The sequence below is a fragment of the Photinus pyralis genome, unplaced genomic scaffold (assembly GCF_008802855.1).
Source record: "Photinus pyralis isolate 1611_PpyrPB1 unplaced genomic scaffold, Ppyr1.3 Ppyr1.4_LG5, whole genome shotgun sequence".
Lineage (NCBI taxonomy): Eukaryota > Metazoa > Arthropoda > Insecta > Coleoptera > Lampyridae > Photinus > Photinus pyralis.
Window position 1 is genome coordinate 5,982,634 of NW_022170596.1, and position 19,019 is coordinate 6,001,652.

The 19,019-nt window shown below is 35.2% G+C and overlaps 1 protein-coding gene across 15 annotated transcripts in view; it reads left to right on the top strand.

The window, feature by feature from the left end:
- The window catches only part of LOC116170264 (voltage-dependent L-type calcium channel subunit beta-2), a 272,421-nt gene that overhangs the window by 248,073 nt on the left and 5,329 nt on the right, over positions 1 to 19,019 (top strand). For 11 of the 15 annotated variants that reach the window (XR_004145199.1, XR_004145200.1, XM_031486529.1 and 8 more), the window contains 4 exons: positions 9,909 to 10,025; positions 17,018 to 17,137; positions 17,189 to 17,399; positions 18,034 to 18,265. Coding sequence is in view for 13 of the 15 variants with exons in the window: in XM_031486529.1 (XP_031342389.1) it covers positions 9,909 to 10,025; positions 17,018 to 17,137; positions 17,189 to 17,399; positions 18,034 to 18,265 (680 nt within the window). In the remaining 2 variants the exon portion in view is untranslated. Of the gene's footprint in view, positions 1 to 8,715; positions 8,922 to 9,136; positions 9,220 to 9,908; positions 10,026 to 17,017; positions 17,138 to 17,188; positions 17,400 to 18,033; positions 18,266 to 19,019 lie in introns of those variants that run through there. The other 4 variants (XM_031486530.1, XM_031486531.1, XM_031486532.1 and 1 more) reach the window with 4 other exon arrangements.

The following is a 19,019-nucleotide window of genomic DNA, read 5'->3' on the forward strand; positions in this document are numbered from 1 at the left end:
TTAATAAGCATAAGTGCAAGGCATAATTCCGCCAGTCTTAATCAAGTCATGTCCTTAAATTAGGCCCTCAGTGGCTGATGAGAGATGCACTCATCGAAGCCATCACACACCACACGTAAGTGTTGTGCAAATTATTATGCATTCAAATCAATTAGTCAATGATAAATGAAAAGATATTACCTTGCAATATTGTAAAATATTTTACCTCGTTAACAACGTTGCACATGTTCATTAACTTCATTCTGCTATCAAATCACTGACATGTTCGCTTTCTTTACAACGTGTATCCTTTAGAAACAGACCCGAAACGTGTTCTGTCATTGCTTTCCTTATACACTTATGCAGTGTAGGCACGATATATGATCATAATGAAAATTTGATGGTCAGAACTTGTAACAAACATCGTCTCTTTAAGAAAAACCGGTTCATATTAAGAAGCGTGAAGGGCCTGCAATGCATTAAATAGAAGTAAAGATGTCTAAAACCGCTCAGTTAGAAATATTTTTGATTATGAATTTCTAAATTTTAAAACTAGATACTTCTTAATTACTTAGCTGAACCACGTCAGTACCTACCTAAATAATATTGACCAATATCGGGCTGGATGACTTGCTGGCTAACGTGCTACCACATATGTCGCCCCTCGCCAGTTTTCTAAACAATACAAATAATGGATAATGATAAGAGTGCAGTAGAGAATGCGTTAAAATCGAGTATCGCTCATACAAAGGCACATATTAAACAGAAGAAGAGTTATTTAGAAGGCCTCCTCGTGTATAGCCAAGCACAAGTACTACAACCCGCTACGACAAGGGAAGCAAACAGATAAACCATTACGTTTCTTTTCCACAGAAGAAATGGTTAATTGAAACTTACAGGGTAATCTGTACTAAACGGATAACCATTTTTGGTGAATACATAAAATGGATATTTCGTATTATCATAAACATTTTCCTACATAACCACGTGTGCATTACAATCACACGGGCTTATCTAACGGTAGACAAACAATGGCGGGAAAATGCCATGCCTTCAATAAACAGATATCACTAAAGAAAATTTGAGTAACACATTGTGAAATTAAAACGACTCCTACTGTTGCATGTACAAATCAATGTGCACTGTATATGATAGAATGGTTGCTATGTTTTGTATAAGAGGGAGGTTGAGCGAATATCGCCACTAATTATTAAAGTGTTTAAAGATTAAAAATACAAATACAGTAAATTGATTCTCAATTTTGATTTCGTGATCGATGCGGCACATGTACTGGAAATTGGAATAATTACGAAAGGAATATGAGTGAAAGGACTTACTTGTTGTTTCGAAGTAGGTTCAATAAACAATCGAAGACGATGCGGATGGCGTTGGTTACTTTTTTTGTGGTAGCGATAACGAAGATTGCTGGCTGGTTAATTAGACGGCAAAGGCCTAGACAAAGGCAATGATTGCCCACGAAAACTTTCACAGCGTTGTACAAGTAATTTTGACGAAAATGATATGCTGCCTTTTAACTGACACGCTCATTATTCATTGTTGTACGACGACATCTTGTATTCTTCTGCGATTGTTGTACGATGAATGCGCATATGAAATACTAATTCTAACGTCAACGGCTCATGCGTCGCACGTAACAGTGGGACTATATACAGAGAGAGGCAAAATAGCTATATACAGGGCGTGCTAAGGATAATTTCTTTGAAGGAATATCCAAAGAAATAACTAAAGGGATGACTTCTACATGAGGACGCTTCCTGTTATGCGTCAGCGGTTGATGGTTTTTTTCAATCGCCGTCGATGGTACATGTAGTATCTTTGAACTCGGTCTGGCTGTAGGGTGTGTTACGTAACTTGTAAAATAAGGATAGACGAAAGTTCAGATTCAGATCAATATAAATTCAGAAGCACGTTTGAAAATAAAAAATTTGGTGGCGACTTTTACAATAATGAGGATTCTCACAACCAAGTTGATATGTAGTAGTCTTTTAGTGAAATCCGTCATTTCACGAAACACCTAGTCGTTTATATGAAACTGTAGTACAGTGTACCTTCTAGAGCCATGCGATTGGATTCCCTTCCCCTTCGAGATCGACAAATGGATCGCTAATCGATCTAGAAGGGGAAGGGAAACTACCATACACGTCAAATTGTCAGCGTTTCACTAAATTATTAGGCATCGGACTAGGCTTTTCGTGAAATGACGGATTTCACTAAATGACTACGACAGATACACAGCGTGTAAAAACGAAATTTGTTCCGCTAAGGATTTCGATGAAAACTAGGTCTAAGGGTGGCCGATGGTATGTTGCATCTTTTTTAATTATACTGCGTTGGCACCTCCAGATGCAGTATGGGGTCTTATGGACTAAATGCTTCTTTTACTAATTTGCACCATGCTTCGATAACGTATCCTTATCCCCCACTGCAATGATGCCAAACTGACATATGATTGAATTGAAGTATTAAAACACAATATAATCTCCTTATTCCAGTATTGTCACATTTGTTAATAAGTTTAGCATGCATGTACTGTATGTCCATAAGCACAATACTGCATCTGGAGGTTCGAACGCACTACAGTACGTTTATGAGAGTTTTTGATACCCCATGTATGGTAACTTATTTAGACTGTACTAATTCGTACGGATCTCCATCTACCCGCTGTAAAGGTGTTTGGCCACTAGGAACCAATGGTGTATCTAAGAAGTAAATGAAGATTTTTAATTTTATTAATAATATCATTTAAAATAAAGATAAATGCAAAATAAAAATATAGTTTCTCTTATGATTTGGAGCATGCTTTTTGGGTTATCTGTAGAGAAGTACAAAAATTAATTTAAAAATACGGCATAGGAAGAAGATTACTGTCACTGCATATCTCTCTGCGTGTTCACCTGGTATTAATTTTTTTTATCAAACCGGTGTGTTGTATTATGGCCAACAAAAATGTAGGCACTAAACATAAATAGATTACCCACCCTGTAATGTTCTTTAAAGTTAATGAAATGAATTATACTACGTGTGTGTACCCATCTCAAATAAATTATGCTTTGATGTATAAGCTTACACCACTTCATTACGCTTAAAAGCTTTTATACTCTGTGCACATTTCCCAATCAGTCATTCATAACAGCATTACATTTTTATGATTTGCTTAAATACTTATCTCATCACATCAATCACTCTCCAAAGGGAGGTTGGTTCAAGTGGATTTATAAAGGGATTACTTACTGGATATTTATCCGTTTTGTAGGTGCGTGTTGACTGTAATTGGGATTCACCTTTTTTGTTTCATTTGGTAGCATTGACTAAGGTTAGAAACCTCATTCTTGTCAGTTTTGTCTCCTTTTTTATCTCTAAATTTTGGTCGACTCGACCGTAACCGTAAATCATATACCTAGGTAGTAAAATGTAATATTTATACCCCGTGCTGTAAGGGTCTCCATCCACTTTTTTTTCCAGAATATCCTTTTAGCGCCTGATCTGAAGACCGCAATTTTGTGCATTTTTACTGACTACCGATATTTTTAGCCAAAACCTCAAAAACCGTTTTTTTATAAACTAATGTTCTTGGGAAAAGGAAGAAATTTAATAGATCGAAGCCAAAGATAAGTCCTCCATACTTTTTGGTCGCCATGCTATAAATAAAATAAAAGCATTTTCTCATGTTTTGTACTATTACTCATATAATTTTCTATCGCCTGCGAATATTTACCTAGCTGAATTCATATTGCTCAAAGTTGTTCATTTAATTATCAATTATTACACAAGATTTAAGGAAATTAGCTAATACAACTGTCTACTACTTACAAAATACTAATAGAATCGCTACAAGTGCGAATAGCAAATATAACAAAAAGAATAGCATGATTGCATAGAACAAAATAGTCTTCATTTGAGTCAGAGAAAAATGGCTGTTTCCACGATGAAATTATTGAACAAATGAAAATTTTACTTTACTAACTAAACCAAACAATGAATATAAGAGGAAAACTACAAAATCTAGTTCCTGTGCATTAAGTCAATGTGTTTTGCGGTTTTCCTGACGAAATTGGTAAATAATTGAGTATTTTGTCCAAATTTGGCATTGTCCCGAAGTGATTAGGAGAAAAAAATAGATCGAGATTATTTCTTGCTGGGAAAATGTAAATACCACTATTTTTTAATAAGAAATGGCGCTATTAATTCGTAAAACGCAAGAAACTACGAACATACACTACTCAAGGCAAAGTTTGCCAGACAAAAAAGAAGATATTATAAACATGTTTAGAAAATACATTTTTGAAATCAGAAAAATGCTCTATCAAATGACACAAAAACTAAAAATGACTTCCACGAGAAAAAACAAAATTGATGATGGCTAACTGGAGACGAAACGTCAGACTTAAATTTTTAAATTAGCATCTTGTAGATGGAAAAAAATTACTATAATAATGTGTCATTTATTTTAAATTGTCTTTTTAAATAGGTAACTTCGGTACATAATAAAAACGATTTTGCAAAATTTAGCACACATTCGTTAGTAAAATTATTCCAAACCTAAAAATTCAAAGATAATCTCCTCCGCCTTGGACCACTTTGATGGCAAATAAATACACAATAGGGACATATTTAACTTTTAAAATCAATATATTTCTGCCTTCAGCTAGAGCCCTACAAAAATCAACCAATTCATCGAATATCCAGTGTCCAAAATTTGTCTACAATATTGCCTTTTGCTATTTTACTAAATTAAGTAACCATTTAACTGAACAAGGGAAAAATGCGGATATGTTTCTCTGGAAACAAATCTAAATCTTAAATTTTATATATTTAACTCAGTTGGAAGACTTCCGTTATTTAGTATTGAATTTAAATAAAAAAAACTTCTAATACGAATATTGATTACAGCAGAAAATTCATGAAAAATGAATAGATCCAGTCTTTAAGACATGTTTCTATTTACTGTTTAAACGTTAAAATTCCAACCCCTCAAATGCATTACAGGAAACGGTCTAATTAAGTAACATAATCACTATTTACCTTTATACTGTGTCTAAAATGCTCCTCCAGTTGTCCAACCTTGGAATACTGGATCAGCCTCTGTTAGGTCACTTGGAATGGAACCGAAAGTTGTTGATATTAAATCCTGGCTCGTAGCTGGAGAGTTCCTTATAGATTTCGAAATCTCAGGTACTACTTGATGTTCAGTAATCCAAATGTCGGAGTTAATTCTAGTAAAACGTTCTCGTCGGATTTTCGCTATTGTTCGCGTTGCTCAATAGTGGTTTGTTAAATCACTTTGCTTTAATAACTAATGAATTTGAAAAAAAATCCACTTTAGATTTACGAAAACACAAGGTACACATTTTTGCAATGGTTTCGACGGCTGGTCTATTTAACTTACTAGCTCGATTCACGTCCACGTATTGCGCATAATAGTTCTGTGGTCTCGCTTACGAAGTCTACTGCCTAGCACTCTAGCAGCAGCCCGATCATTATTGCCATTCTTCTTCAACCTCACTTTCACAATTTCTACAATCGCACCTTCAAAATGGCGCTAATGGATTCAGCGGCCATCATTTTACTGAATAGCTAATAAAATATGTCCCCTTCGACGACTCCCACGTTTTGAAAGGCCATCCGGCAGCAACCACTAAGATTCAAAAATGCGAACTTTGCGGTCTCATTACTGAATCAGCTGTTTGTTCGCGTAGATACTATTAGTTTCTCGTTATCTCGCGCCAGACGAGCGCCAGCCACTTTTACATGCAATTAATCGGTCACGACTGGATCCAGCAACTGTTGACTTACAAAACATAGAGTGACAAATTCATAGAAAAACCATCATGAGATTCAAAATAAAAAAATTTTGGAATAACCAACGTTTTAATAGAACCGCCCTGTATACTTAATACTTAAAACCGCCCAACCCTAAAGACATTCAATTCTATCCTTCATTTGGGAAACCATCTTTAAAATCATTCTAACTGTAATCTTTTCGCTGAATAGAAGTAGTGAAGCGACTCCTATTAAATTTTGTCTATTATAAGCGTCAGTCAGTTTTACACCCACAACACGATCCAAAGCGGGAAATTTAAAATAGTTCATATATGAACACAAGAAGTCGTGATAAATTTCAGTCTCATTAGTGTCATGTATTTAGCATTGGTTGTTTATCACACCACAGAAACTCATTTAATTTATTATTTACACCAAACATGTGAATCATCATTTAAAGCAAGTACAGGGTGAGTCAACGATTGCGCGGAGTAACTTAATGCCTTGACGATAAGATTTTTTGATAGATTGCTTTTGTATCATGGTTGAATACCACTTCCACTTTTTAAAAATATCTGTAATTATACAAAGTGCGCCCACAAAGTAGGACGCCAAAATGGTACATTTTTTTAAATGGAACCCCTTGTATTTGAATGCATTTTTATTATATGGTTAACATTCGAAAAACTAGTGATTTTATAATATAAAATTATATATTATGTAATTCGATTTGTAAAAAAAATTTGGCATTTGCAATCGTCAGTTTTTTGACAAAATTATTACTTAAATTTTGATACCAGGCTCTATATCTTTTATCCCGGGTAAAGTAAAAGTCAAATAAATACATCTACTACGAAACATTAAAAAAAATAGCTTACAGGGTGCTTTTTTTGTAGGTCCAAAGTTGCAAAACTTCATATTAAATAATCTCATTGTTTTTAAATGGAACACCCTCTATACTTTCCCATCATCTTTGCACTCTTCCAAAAACGTTCAAGTTTTGATAATAATGTCATATAGGTACCTATATCTGATAATTTTTTCAAATTTCTTGGTTTTCCTGGTTTTTATATTCTAGGTATTCTTAAATAAGTTCCCTATATGTAATTTACATAATGACGAGGTGTCCAAGCTAAAAAGGGTAATTTTATCTGCATCGTCTAAAACGAAAATCATTAAATGATTTTTGAATAATTCATTTAAGTCTAAACACTGGAGAACTGCCACAATTTCCATATAGTCTTCTAAAAATGATAAAAGGTTGCTAGGGATCTGTTTTCCCATTATAACTTATAGAACCTTCTCAAGGACCCAGTAGTAACTTTCACGGCTTTCACGGGCACCTTTCGTTGCTACCTTCACAGTTTAGGTTCGTTGTGGTGTTTTTTTTTTGTAACCGATGCAAACTCCGTCACATGGTGCATCCTATACCTCTGCAGTCCCGCAACAAATAAATACAATGGAACTGAAAATATTACAACTTCTACCTACCCCCAAAAAAAGTAGGAATGCAAATTGTAGGTTAGCTAATAAATAGTTGTATGGAACAAATTACACTGGAAATGTGCCACTGAAAAGAAGGGTATGTTTTTGTAAGACTACAATTATTTTCAAGTTTCTGGGTTTGCTGCTAGAGAGCGTACAATTCAAGGTTAAGTAGAAAAATATTTTTTTCCCTAAATTATACCCAACAAACATACATAAAAAAAACATGCATCGCAATCTTGCATGAATTTGCTGTATCATTTTGATACAGCACATATTGCACTAGCTCATAAAATATTAGGGGTGGGGGAAGTGGTAACTTCGGTTTAAGTTAAACGATTTTCTCATAATAGGCCTTGTTGGAAAGAGTTCTCTTCGTGTACTCATATTTTACAGAAATAGTCTTTTAGTACAGCAGGAAACAATAATTATGACTTAACTTCCCCCATCTCTCATATTTTATGAGCTAGGGAAATATGTGCCGCATCAAATTGATTCAAAATTCATGCAAGATTGCGATGCATGCATTTTTTATGCATGTTTGTTGCGGGGAAAAAATCATTAATTTTTCTACTCAATCTTGAATTATACGCCCTCTAGCGGCAAACCTAGAAACTTGAAAAATAATTTCCAGCGATTTCTCTTGGCCTCTTTTGTTAACAAAATCTATTTTGCCAAACTGTGCAGTAGCTATTCCATGGATATGGCCTGTGACATTTATTAATAGCACACGCTGTACATAATAGCCGCTGTTCTCAGGGCAAATTTACCTGCGAACGTGTTCCCTCGAGGGCGAATTTTCTGAGGAAAAACTGTCTGCAATCGAAAGCTTCATTACTACATTATAGTGCATTGTACAACAAACATAAAGTGACTGAAATCCCCGTAAATTTAACGGTAGAGAGAGCTTTATGGGGAAATTCTTTATACGGTGGAGCTTTACTAATTACTGATTGCTTTTATAATTCCGGGGGCGAATTTTCCGGGAGCGAATCTTCCGGGTAGTATATTACAGAGTACAAGTTTTCGGTGGGGAATTTACTTTTTGTGTGTCTTTCAACAGAAAATACCGAAGCTAACTTAGTTTTTGAAAATTAACTGCCACAATCGCAATTAAAGCCCAGTCGTGAATTTCAAAATGTAATTTTGGATTTATCTTGAAACGCCAATTTTAATCTTGCACCATAATTTAGCAGGAAACAAAATTACGAAATCGAACAATTAACATTAAAAATTACCTATCTTTATGCTTACAAAGATCCCTATTCCAATTTTGTATGAATATTTTTAATACACTTTTTCCTGATAAAGATAAAGAAACACTAGCTAAGAAATTATCATATTGGCGCAATAATTATCGATGAACTATTAAACTTTGTGTATCATTATTTATTGCCTATTATGCATAATTTTAAGGTGCGTGTTGTCCGAATTGTATTTTGTTGATAATGGAGTAGTATTTGAAAAATAGCCACAGTGACCATCACTTTCACTTTGGTGTATAAAGTTACTTACAATATTTTTGCATGCGTGTTGGTTTGCAATTTTGATATGAAAAAGTGTGGTGTGCTTGATATTGGTTTAATCGTTTTTTCCCTCTCTAAAAATGTAACCTGTGTTTAATCCAATTAACCGGACTTTTTAAAGAATGCATTTTTTAATATCGATTGATACATGTAAGTTATCTTTAGTCCTAGACGAATTGATTGTATAATTTACTAAACATATTTCTATTACCGCTTAAAAACTAATTGTCGATCGGTATTTGAAATATGTTCTTTACAACACTGTTTGCATTATACTCAAATTGTAAAATACGCGTTGTGCTTTTTGTTTTATTGCATCACACATTTTTTGTCATGGTAAAATTTCCACTAAATACTTTTTCAAGGGTCGTTGCTTAGCTGATATAATGTACTGTCGCATGCTCGCCAGTGGCTTCTCTACTAACTAATGTCCAAGTACACTTCTCTGGTAAGCATTTTTTTAAATATTATATGGTAGCATTAACGCTTGCTTGCATTATAAGGTACATGTGTTAAAAGCTCTAGCACTCTCAATCATTGTTTCGCATCCAGACATATCATTATCAGTCATGTTGTTGTTTTGGAAGTAACGCTAACGTGAGAAATGGTTAAGGGATGACTGTATTACAAACGTTTACAGCAAACTATATCGCTTAACATTTTCGTGAAATTCTTCAGACATCACCCAAGGGCGCCAAACGTAAATACTTTTCCTATGCTTGAATTTCTTGAAAAATACACAATCAGTATTATTCGCTGAATGCGATTTGGCGTCTCCGCGTGCTAGTCCGTGATGGAATTGGATGGACTTTTCACTAAAAATAATATAATTATGGGAAGCTCCGGATTATTTAATCGGGGCTATGAGATTTTCGTTTTGCTGCAAATTTAAGAGAAGCACTGAGCACGTCGGCTGAATATCAACATGAGATGAAGATAAATAATGTGTAAAGAAATGTTCATTGCTTCTGTTTCACTTCATCTTTCTTCTCATAGTACATAGAAATCGAATCGTTAGTTATAGCGACATACTCTTCACCAACTAAGCCTTTTAGTGCATCTTTCTGCTGAAGTTAAAATGAAAACTCATTCTAATAACATAAAGGGACAGATTTTAATATATGATTCACGTTTCAGGGCTCTGCTGATTCAAATTACTCACAGCCCTCTTCGGATCTGTCGCTGGACGAGGAAAAGGAAAATCTTCGTCGGGAAAAGGAACGTCAGGCTCTAAGCCAGCTGGAAAAAGCACGAGTGAGTATTAAAATTGTTTCCAATCATGACTCCTTAAAGAGGTATATTGCGCTTAAATGATATAAATAAAAACTCCTACATCAATAGCGGTAAATTGCCCCTTGACGACATGCCTGGCACTTACACCATGATTAAATTAGCACCACTGAAGTGGCCCTTGTGGCGCAGTTCAGTTGAAACTGGACTGTGGTGCTAAGGGTCACTGGTTCGAATCCTGGTTCGGGCACGGATAGTTGTAAATGTATAGTGGGTTGGGTTGGTAGAGCTTGGCTGAAACCCCGCCCATTTAAAAATAAAGGCAAATAAATAAATTAAACAAATAAAAAATTGGCTACCGAAATATTTGGCCACAAGGAAAATACTCTAGGTGGTTAGAGTTGTTTATTAGTGGAGAACGAATTTTATGCTGGATGTTATGATCTTAACGTTTTCGTGACAAAGTACATCTGTGATATCCTCCACTATCAAATTGAAATGTTATAGCACATAAAATAAACTGTTTATTTATTGCTGTAACGTGGAATTTATTGCCTCGCCTATTTGGCACAAGTTGAGGGTGTTAGCTTATACGCATAATCTGAAACGCCTCAAATGGGCAAAATGTGTTTAGGCTCAAACTAAATTAGAAACATTTTTCGATAAAAGTAATCAATAGAGCGCAATTAATTCCACGTTTGTAATTTATTAAACAATTAATATAAAAAGCGGCTGACCTTTAAAAGCTTAATGACAAACTTTTAAGCCCTTTACTCTTGTAGGAGTTATTGATAGAGAAGAATTGACATTCGCAATTTATTAAAGAAACAGAGATGTCTAGGATTAAAAATATAAGGGTAACACATTTATTTAAGATACTCTTCCGAGGTAGCTGGGGGAAGTAGCACCTTTAACCGTTCGCATTTAAAAAAAAAATTAGCACAAAAGCAATTCGTTCGAAACATGTAATTTATTAACTAAAAATGATATAGAAATTGTTGATTAAAGATTTACAATCTTCGTTTGTAATATTAAGTTAGAACCGCCAATTTAAAATTCTTTCAAATGGATGGAGCAGTAAATGCCACACTGCTGAAATAAATTAACAATAAATGAGTGAGAACTTTGTTATGTGCCACTTGCTAAGTTAACGGAGATTATACCGTGTGTGAATATTTAAGAACTGGAAAAATTTGGAAACCGGTTTTCTCGGGAAGGGAATTCAAGCTTTCTTGAAAAATACGTTCAAACCTGCTTTCGATAAAATAGAAATTACAACTGCAATTCTTGGCACGGTAAGAAAATGTAAGATTTCAATATTTTGAACCCATATCAGAAAAAATAATATTCAATGAATTTTTTGAGAAGGGTTATACTAAATGCATAGGTAATATACAAGGTGGTGTTTTTAAGTGGACCATGTATCCCAGGAACGGTTTGGAATTTCGATTCGGGACTCATTACGTTTTTTGAATAATCGATCAAAAGGAATCATTTAAAAATATTTTCAAGATGGCCGCTTTTCCGGTTGTATCAGACCTATACCGGAACTTTCTTATTTCAAATGGCACTACCTTTTCTGATAGCATTTTTGAATTCCTCACAAAAACTCAGTATGATTTTCTTAATATGATGCTATGTCTAACTGACATGGTTTCGAAGTTATTTGACATTTTTGACATTTTTTCACAGTTTCAAGCTTCAGTAAATTAGCCATATCACTGTTGTCTGAGAACTTAGCGAAATGTTTTTTCGCGAATGGACAGCTAAACATCCACGCTATTAAATGTTATTGGTCTGATTTTCAAATGTGATTCGAAAATAATACAAATAATCGTTCAAAATTGACAATCGGTTTTTGATCAAAAACTCGACATTTTCAAACCGAAACCATATCTTTACTTTGCATTAATAGAATAGAAAAACGGAAAAAAGGTACTTGCAAAATTTGCTTTTAAAAAAACCTAAAAAATCTGCCCTCTTTAGACAAATTTTGCAAGTACAATTTTTTATCGGTACCATGAGTACTATGTACTCGTAATTTACCATTTAAAGCCCAATAGGCTACACCGGTCCGCATATGAACGATGCTAAAGGAAAGTAGCACTTAACCATCCTATCTTAATTTTCGTGTTAAAAAGGCAACAGTGGCTCGTCCAGACCTTACATTTTCCCTGAACACCCTCTTTTTAATCTCCGTGTTCAAGATAATCCCACTTGACTTTTTGATTCCACCAACACGTAAATCAAGTCCAGAAGTTCCACATTCTCTATGTGAGTACTCTTTGTGGCCACTCCGTTCTCGAGATATTCACATTTTGGAGTTTTGACATCACCACCATGTACTTCTCCTGCAGGCGCTCTGTTTTACCGTTGTGAATCGGCTGTTCCGGCAATTCGTTTTCGAGATATTCGCACTAGAAGTTTTGACAATAGCAACAGATGTGTCTTGCTGAGAACTTTCATTATAGGTAGATTTCTATCTGGTTATAATATATATCACATCCAAGAAACACTCTTAACTTTAGTAATTATGAACCAGGTTATGAACCGATTTCGTCCAAATTTTAGGGGTTGGTGTAACTCATAAATATCTCGGTCAAGTTTGTGAATCAGCCAATTCCGCCAAACGTATTTTATTTTGTGAGTGGCCTTTTCGATTCTCAGTGTCCGAGTATGACTGGTTATATATCTTGTAAGGGGGTTGAGGAGCAAGAGACGCAAAAAGATAGAAGACTTTTTTATTTCTTAATGAAATTAGCAAGTGCGAAGTTGTGTAATGTGCAAATGGTTCTGGTGCGAAATGCCTAGGTGCGAATTATTTAGGCCGCGAGCACCCGTAGAATAGTAGGTATAAAGATTTCGGCGGAAAAGCGCTTGTTTAGAATGAGATGCCTGAAAATTCATCAATACGAAACGCGCATATGTAATTGAACTGAAAACTTACCAAAAACCAACTAATTCCTAAAGCAAAGCTAGCTTCATTAGAGAAGAAGAGGAACTTGTATTGTTTAGTGATCAACGTTTAATCTTCAAAGAATATAAAATTCTTCTTTCGAATCAGATCCATTGGACGAGTTGTAACTGGGGTTACAATAAGTGGTTTGGCACCCCTAATCGCGATAGTTTTTTATTGTACTGCAAAATTTGAGTTAAGTGTTTCGTTTCCAACCTGAAAATTTGAAATTGATCTCTTTCACCTTCAGTCACCTTGATGGTCAATACAATCGTCGATTTCAACCTTTTGCTACAGCCTTCAGACAAACAAATCTTAGATTCATTGAAAAAATTCAGTTTCCAAAATTGTGTGACCACGTTCTCTATTATGCACATCAACAATCCCCTTAAATGACAAAATTTGAACAACAAACATAATATCAGTTCCCTTTTTACCCTACAATTGAAAATTTATAATTTACATATTTGACTTTGACTTAATTAGAAGAGTTTCTTTATTTAATATTGTACTGAAAAATGGAACACTGTACTAACCACTCCTAACCGAGCCCCTACCGGAATTTTATTTACAATGTGAAAATATTGCTTAATAATATCAAATTAAAATGCAGAATATGAGCCGTATTGAACTTTTTTCAAACTACCCGCATAAAAATTGATCTTCAGAGCAAGAAAAACGAATTTTCCCGGTCGATGGCTAATCGAAGAATCTCTCCTACTTTCTCTCCTCATCCCTATTGGCTTTTCCAATTCGTTCACGCCCAAAATAGAGCTTTACTAATCGACCATTTTTATCATGAATGGACCATTCAGATCCACGAATTACCTCCGCTACAGCAAATGATCATTTAACGTTTCCCTTGGGCTCGAAGTGAGATCATTCGGCTTTATTCTGGCTTAGCTTAGTTTTGAGCACGTAAACCTATTTAAACAGTCTTTTGCTCTAGCTTTTGCTCGTCACGCCCACAGACTGATGCCAATAACTTCTTAAACCCATTAACAGGTCACGTCTCACACAGAAACCAGTGACGCATAAAAATAAAGATCGCCAACTTGGTTTACGAATCTACGGACTTTTGATTGATCAACCCTTTTATGGAAACACCCCGTACACCTTCTAATACCAAATGTATAAAACAGCGTAACCCTAGCGAAATTCAATTTTAACCGTCTCTATTCGACTCTATTTCACAAGGCAACTTAATCCCAAAGGGCATTTATTATTCAACTGTAGCTTTCGGGTTTTCTCTCTGATCCTTTAAAATATAACAAAAATGCTTCTAAACATTGTTCCAAGTTAGAAGAATCTCGCTCCACCTCAAACACCTTTCAATTTATACACTTCCATGGAAAAAATTTGTTAATATAAAGATATAAAAACTCTAAAAACCAATTCTCCAATATTATGCAAGTAGCTAGCAAAAAAATTGGACAATTTCAAAAGAAAAATGCAAAATTTACAGATTGGTATTCCTTTAAGAATTTTTCTGATTCCTTTCAATAAAATTTAACGAGAACCGATAGTTATTTTGAATAAAATCAAGAAGAAATTCGTTACCTTAAGTATAGCGTTTTCTGAAATCGATGGTACTGCCCTTCGGAAAGGTGGAAGCCTTACAATATTGGACAATACAGAACAAACATGGATCTCCAAGAGGAATACTATTGAATTTTGTGCGTAATTCGTATGACTACCGCCTATTGCGCAATTAATCGGGCAATAAACTATGTTTCTATCATCTGCTTTGAATGCGCTTTAGATGCTACCGTAATACCTGTTATTATCAGCGCATTACAGGGCCGTCGCCCACATAAACTGAGCTAATTTGTATTTTGGAATTTTCGCTTCCGAATTGAAATTTTTAAATGACAGAACTGTTATTTTTTCACAGGAAATGTCCGCTCCTACTTTTAGTTAGTATTTCTACGTAATAATTTGCACGATTTAGAAAGACAGATTAGAATGTTTCTTCTGAGTACATTCGGTTAATTCACCCACTAACAAAACTTCTGAATTATCAATCTTACTTACTGTGCCAAATCTTCCTTGATTAATGATTATTTCTTATACTTTTTTTCTGATAGCATTATTTTACAATACGCCACGTACGAAATTTTAATTATATACGCGACACATCATCCTTACTGATAATTTGCGCGGATTTTTTTTTGAATTCGATTATTGACAGGTCTTCGATTTTTTGGACTGGCTGAGAGTTTGGCTCTATGTTTTTATCCACTCTTTGACTTGAGCTCTCACAAGGCTCCCGGAAAGAGAAACCTAGCTTTCCCGCTGACAGCCTCACGCTTAATGCTCGAAGAACATCTCTACCTCTTCAGTTTTACAAAAACCGCTTATAAAATGGCACAAATAGGTTAAAACCATCACCTTTAAGCGTTAAGCAATAGACTACCCCTACTTGATCCAATCACGCGCGCATATAGCGTAATCCACCAGATTCAAAATCGATGAGTGCCCGCTTCCCACGCTGCTCAATAATATAATAACAAACAAATCTGAATCGGCTGTTTTGGTCACGTAAAAGACATTCAGTTTGTGTTATCACTCGTCAGACTGTCTCCAGTAACTTTTTCTGTCGCGTTTAACTTGCCAGTGCCAGTAAACATGAACTTAACAAATATAGATCGCCTAATTCATTGGGAATCAATTGACTTGACTTTAAAGGAATTCAATAGCTGAAATTGAGTCAGTTCCGATTAATTTGGAGAAACGACTCTTAAACTCGTTCCAACCACCAAAACCTCATAAAAATGCGCCTACACTCCCATGTTTCCTAATTAGTAATTATTAATCTAAAAAATTAAAGAAAAAATCAGCTCCCATTACACTAGCTATAATAAAATAGTATATTAAGATACAAGTGTATAATCAAGTCTTTAAAGCACGCGCAACGAGTTTAAGGGCACGACGCAAAGCGGAGTGCCTTTAACGTTGCAACCACCAATTATACACTCATAAATTATATGCGAAATACTCTGACACTCCATGTCGTTTCCTCAATAAAAAATCATCGTCTTTGTGAATTAAACGATTTCCGTTGAAAAAGATAATACACCGTCCATTAAAATTGTTGTAAAATCTAAACAAATTGGTAGGTGTAAAATCCAACTCCAGTAAAGCCTATTATAAAGAATATGAAAAGTTGTTTCCATGGATGAATAGGAAGTTACTTACGAATACAGTCTTAAATGCATCCATAATGCTGGCATATATGAAGAAATGTCAAAGGTATTTAAATCTTTATATTTTGGTGCATTCATTCAAAACTTTAAAGCAATGCTGCGATTAAAAAGTGGAACAGATTTGGAAGCATACCCTAAATTATTTGTGAAAGCTTCAACCAAAGGATAGGTACAAAAGCCAAAGAAATGTTCTGCATTTAAGAAAGCGACCTAAGAGGATTTTTTAATCCAGATGACAGTTTCAAAAGTCATACTTGAAGTATCGTTACTTAGCAACTTTAAAGCACGTGTGTTTTAAAGGCCTTTTTTCGCACGCATTTGAGTGTTTAAAACGGAGATTGTGATTCAGGTATAATAAAATAGTATATTGAAAGACACGTGTTACAATGCGACCTATTGTAATACGACTATCTTGTGGCACGAGTGGCGACGCGAAGCGTAGCCACGAGTGTCCGCAAGATAGAAGTATTACAATAAAGCATTGTAACACGCGTTTTCATACTATTTTTTCTATTTCGGTGCTTTAATTTAATTAAAAAAATCATTATCAGAAACTATAGGGAACATTAGAACTAACATGTTTTATGTTGGGAACACTTTATGCCGTTAAGTTTTAGGTTGGCAGCGTAGTAAGACTGACATTTTGAAGTTCAAACATGGAAGTACCCAACGAAGTACCTACTTGTACTAACTAGTGACTGTCAACTTAAGAGATGAGTTACCAAAAAAAACGACTATAATCACTGTCTTTGTACAACTGTTTTCGGCCGAAAACAGTTGTACAAAATCATCATTGTGACACCGAAATAGAAAAAGACTATTATTGTACTATTAAACTTTTTCATTTGTTACAGACAAAACCTGTAGCATTCGCTGTTCGCACCAATGTTGCCTATGACGGGTCATTAGATGACGACTCACCGGTACACGGATACGCAATTTCTTTCGACATTAGGGATTTTTTGCACATAAAGGTACGATTGCAAAAGACCGATGCTTGTACTTGATCTATTAAACGATTTTAGGAAAAATACGATAACAACTGGTGGATAGGGAGACTGGTCAAGGAGGGATGCGATGTCGGATTTATTCCCTCTCCCGTTAAATTGGAGAACTTAAGGATACAAGCATCACAAACACGAAGTACTAAACTCTACTCCAGTAAGACTAGTTCCAGCTCCAATATAGGTGCCACTGGTAACGATGTTTCCAGAGGTAGCACCCCTCCTACGCCTGGTATGTCCTGTCCACCTCAGTTTCTGTATTCGATGTTTTAATTTTGGTATCGTGAATGATTTTGTAACGTGAAATTACGTTTGTTTATATCACAACCTACAATTTTACACGCCACACATTACACACCGCAGTGAACCATACTAATTATACCTACACTTATCGTGAGTAAATCTGACAACACCGAACAAATATATACCACCTGCAATATGTAGATATTATCAAAAATGGATGTTGGAATATTAAAATTATGTTAACCGCTTTAATTTTTGTTATAATAACTGTATTAATTGTTTTAAATCTACTCCACTAACTTATGTGGGCAATTTTTGTCTTATATCTTCCTCTTTTCTTATTGGTACGTATGTTTTTGGTTCTGTTTATTTGTTTTAAAGCTCCCCACTCCATTAACGTGATCCAGTTTTCCCATCCCACCCCTACACTAATTGTAGTCATAGAAATGCAATTGGAACGTTTGCCTAAATTGTTGACGAATAGTTAACCGTTCCTGCGGCATTATTAGATCCTGTAGCTTGAAGGTATAGAATAGACCAGCTTATTTGAATGGGCATGAGATATTTTACGTAGAGAGTGTAGGCTTTATTTATCAGTTAATAATATCCCTTATTATTACTAGGGGATGAGTCTGATTCGATTGGAAACGCAAGAACAGGCAAATCGCTTACGACACCTCCAGCCAAAGATAAAAAGAAGCCGTTCTTCAAAAAGCAAGAAGCAACTGCTCCTTATGATGTAGTACCCTCTATGAGGCCTGTTGTATTAGTTGGTCCTTCGTTGAAAGGATACGAAGTAACGGATATGATGCAAAAAGCGTTATTTGATTTTTTAAAGCATCGATTTGAAGGAAAGTAAGTACTGATGTGGTAGGATGTGTCGTCATGTGGCGTTACCTGTAATAAAATTACCCTGTTTGTAAAATGTTGTCCTTTTTCTGAAAAGCAAAAGTGTATTCCGTAATATCCAGTGGGTTTAAAAATCCAGAATTGGAGTTCCAAGGGTAAATGTTTCTTATTTATGAAATTATTAACGGGATACTACCCACTTGGATTGGAGTTGCAGCAATGGTGTACACCCTTAAGGGTTTATCAACCGGTTTTCATATCACACCATACTTCAGATTATCTTACCGTTTTACATTTGCCGCTCTGTATAGATTGTGTAGGTTGTAAAAATGCTCCATAGAAGAAACATTGCTAACACATAACTACAAAAACGCTTCTGCTGGGAAGAAAGTCGAGTTTGAGTTTCGGCGGCTTCGCTTCTGATTTTGCTCTAATACTTTCGCGACATTCCTGGATTGACGTCAGAAGAGAGTACCGACAAAGGGAATGAGTAGATCTCCACAGAATGTTTGGTACCCATTCTCTTTTCAGAATAAACCTAGACCCTTGGGGGGAGAATTGGACAATCTGAAAACATTCAAATGCGTAGGTATACATTCTCATGGTGTCGTCCCATAGGTTTGCTGATCAGTCTGTGAAACCCAGCATCAACTATAACACTTTATGTGCGGAATCCGCTTAAATCCTTTTTCTAATCTTCTAGGGCTTTTAATAATGTGCTAGCGTCTATCCAGAACTAGTTACCCTTCTAGATAAGTAG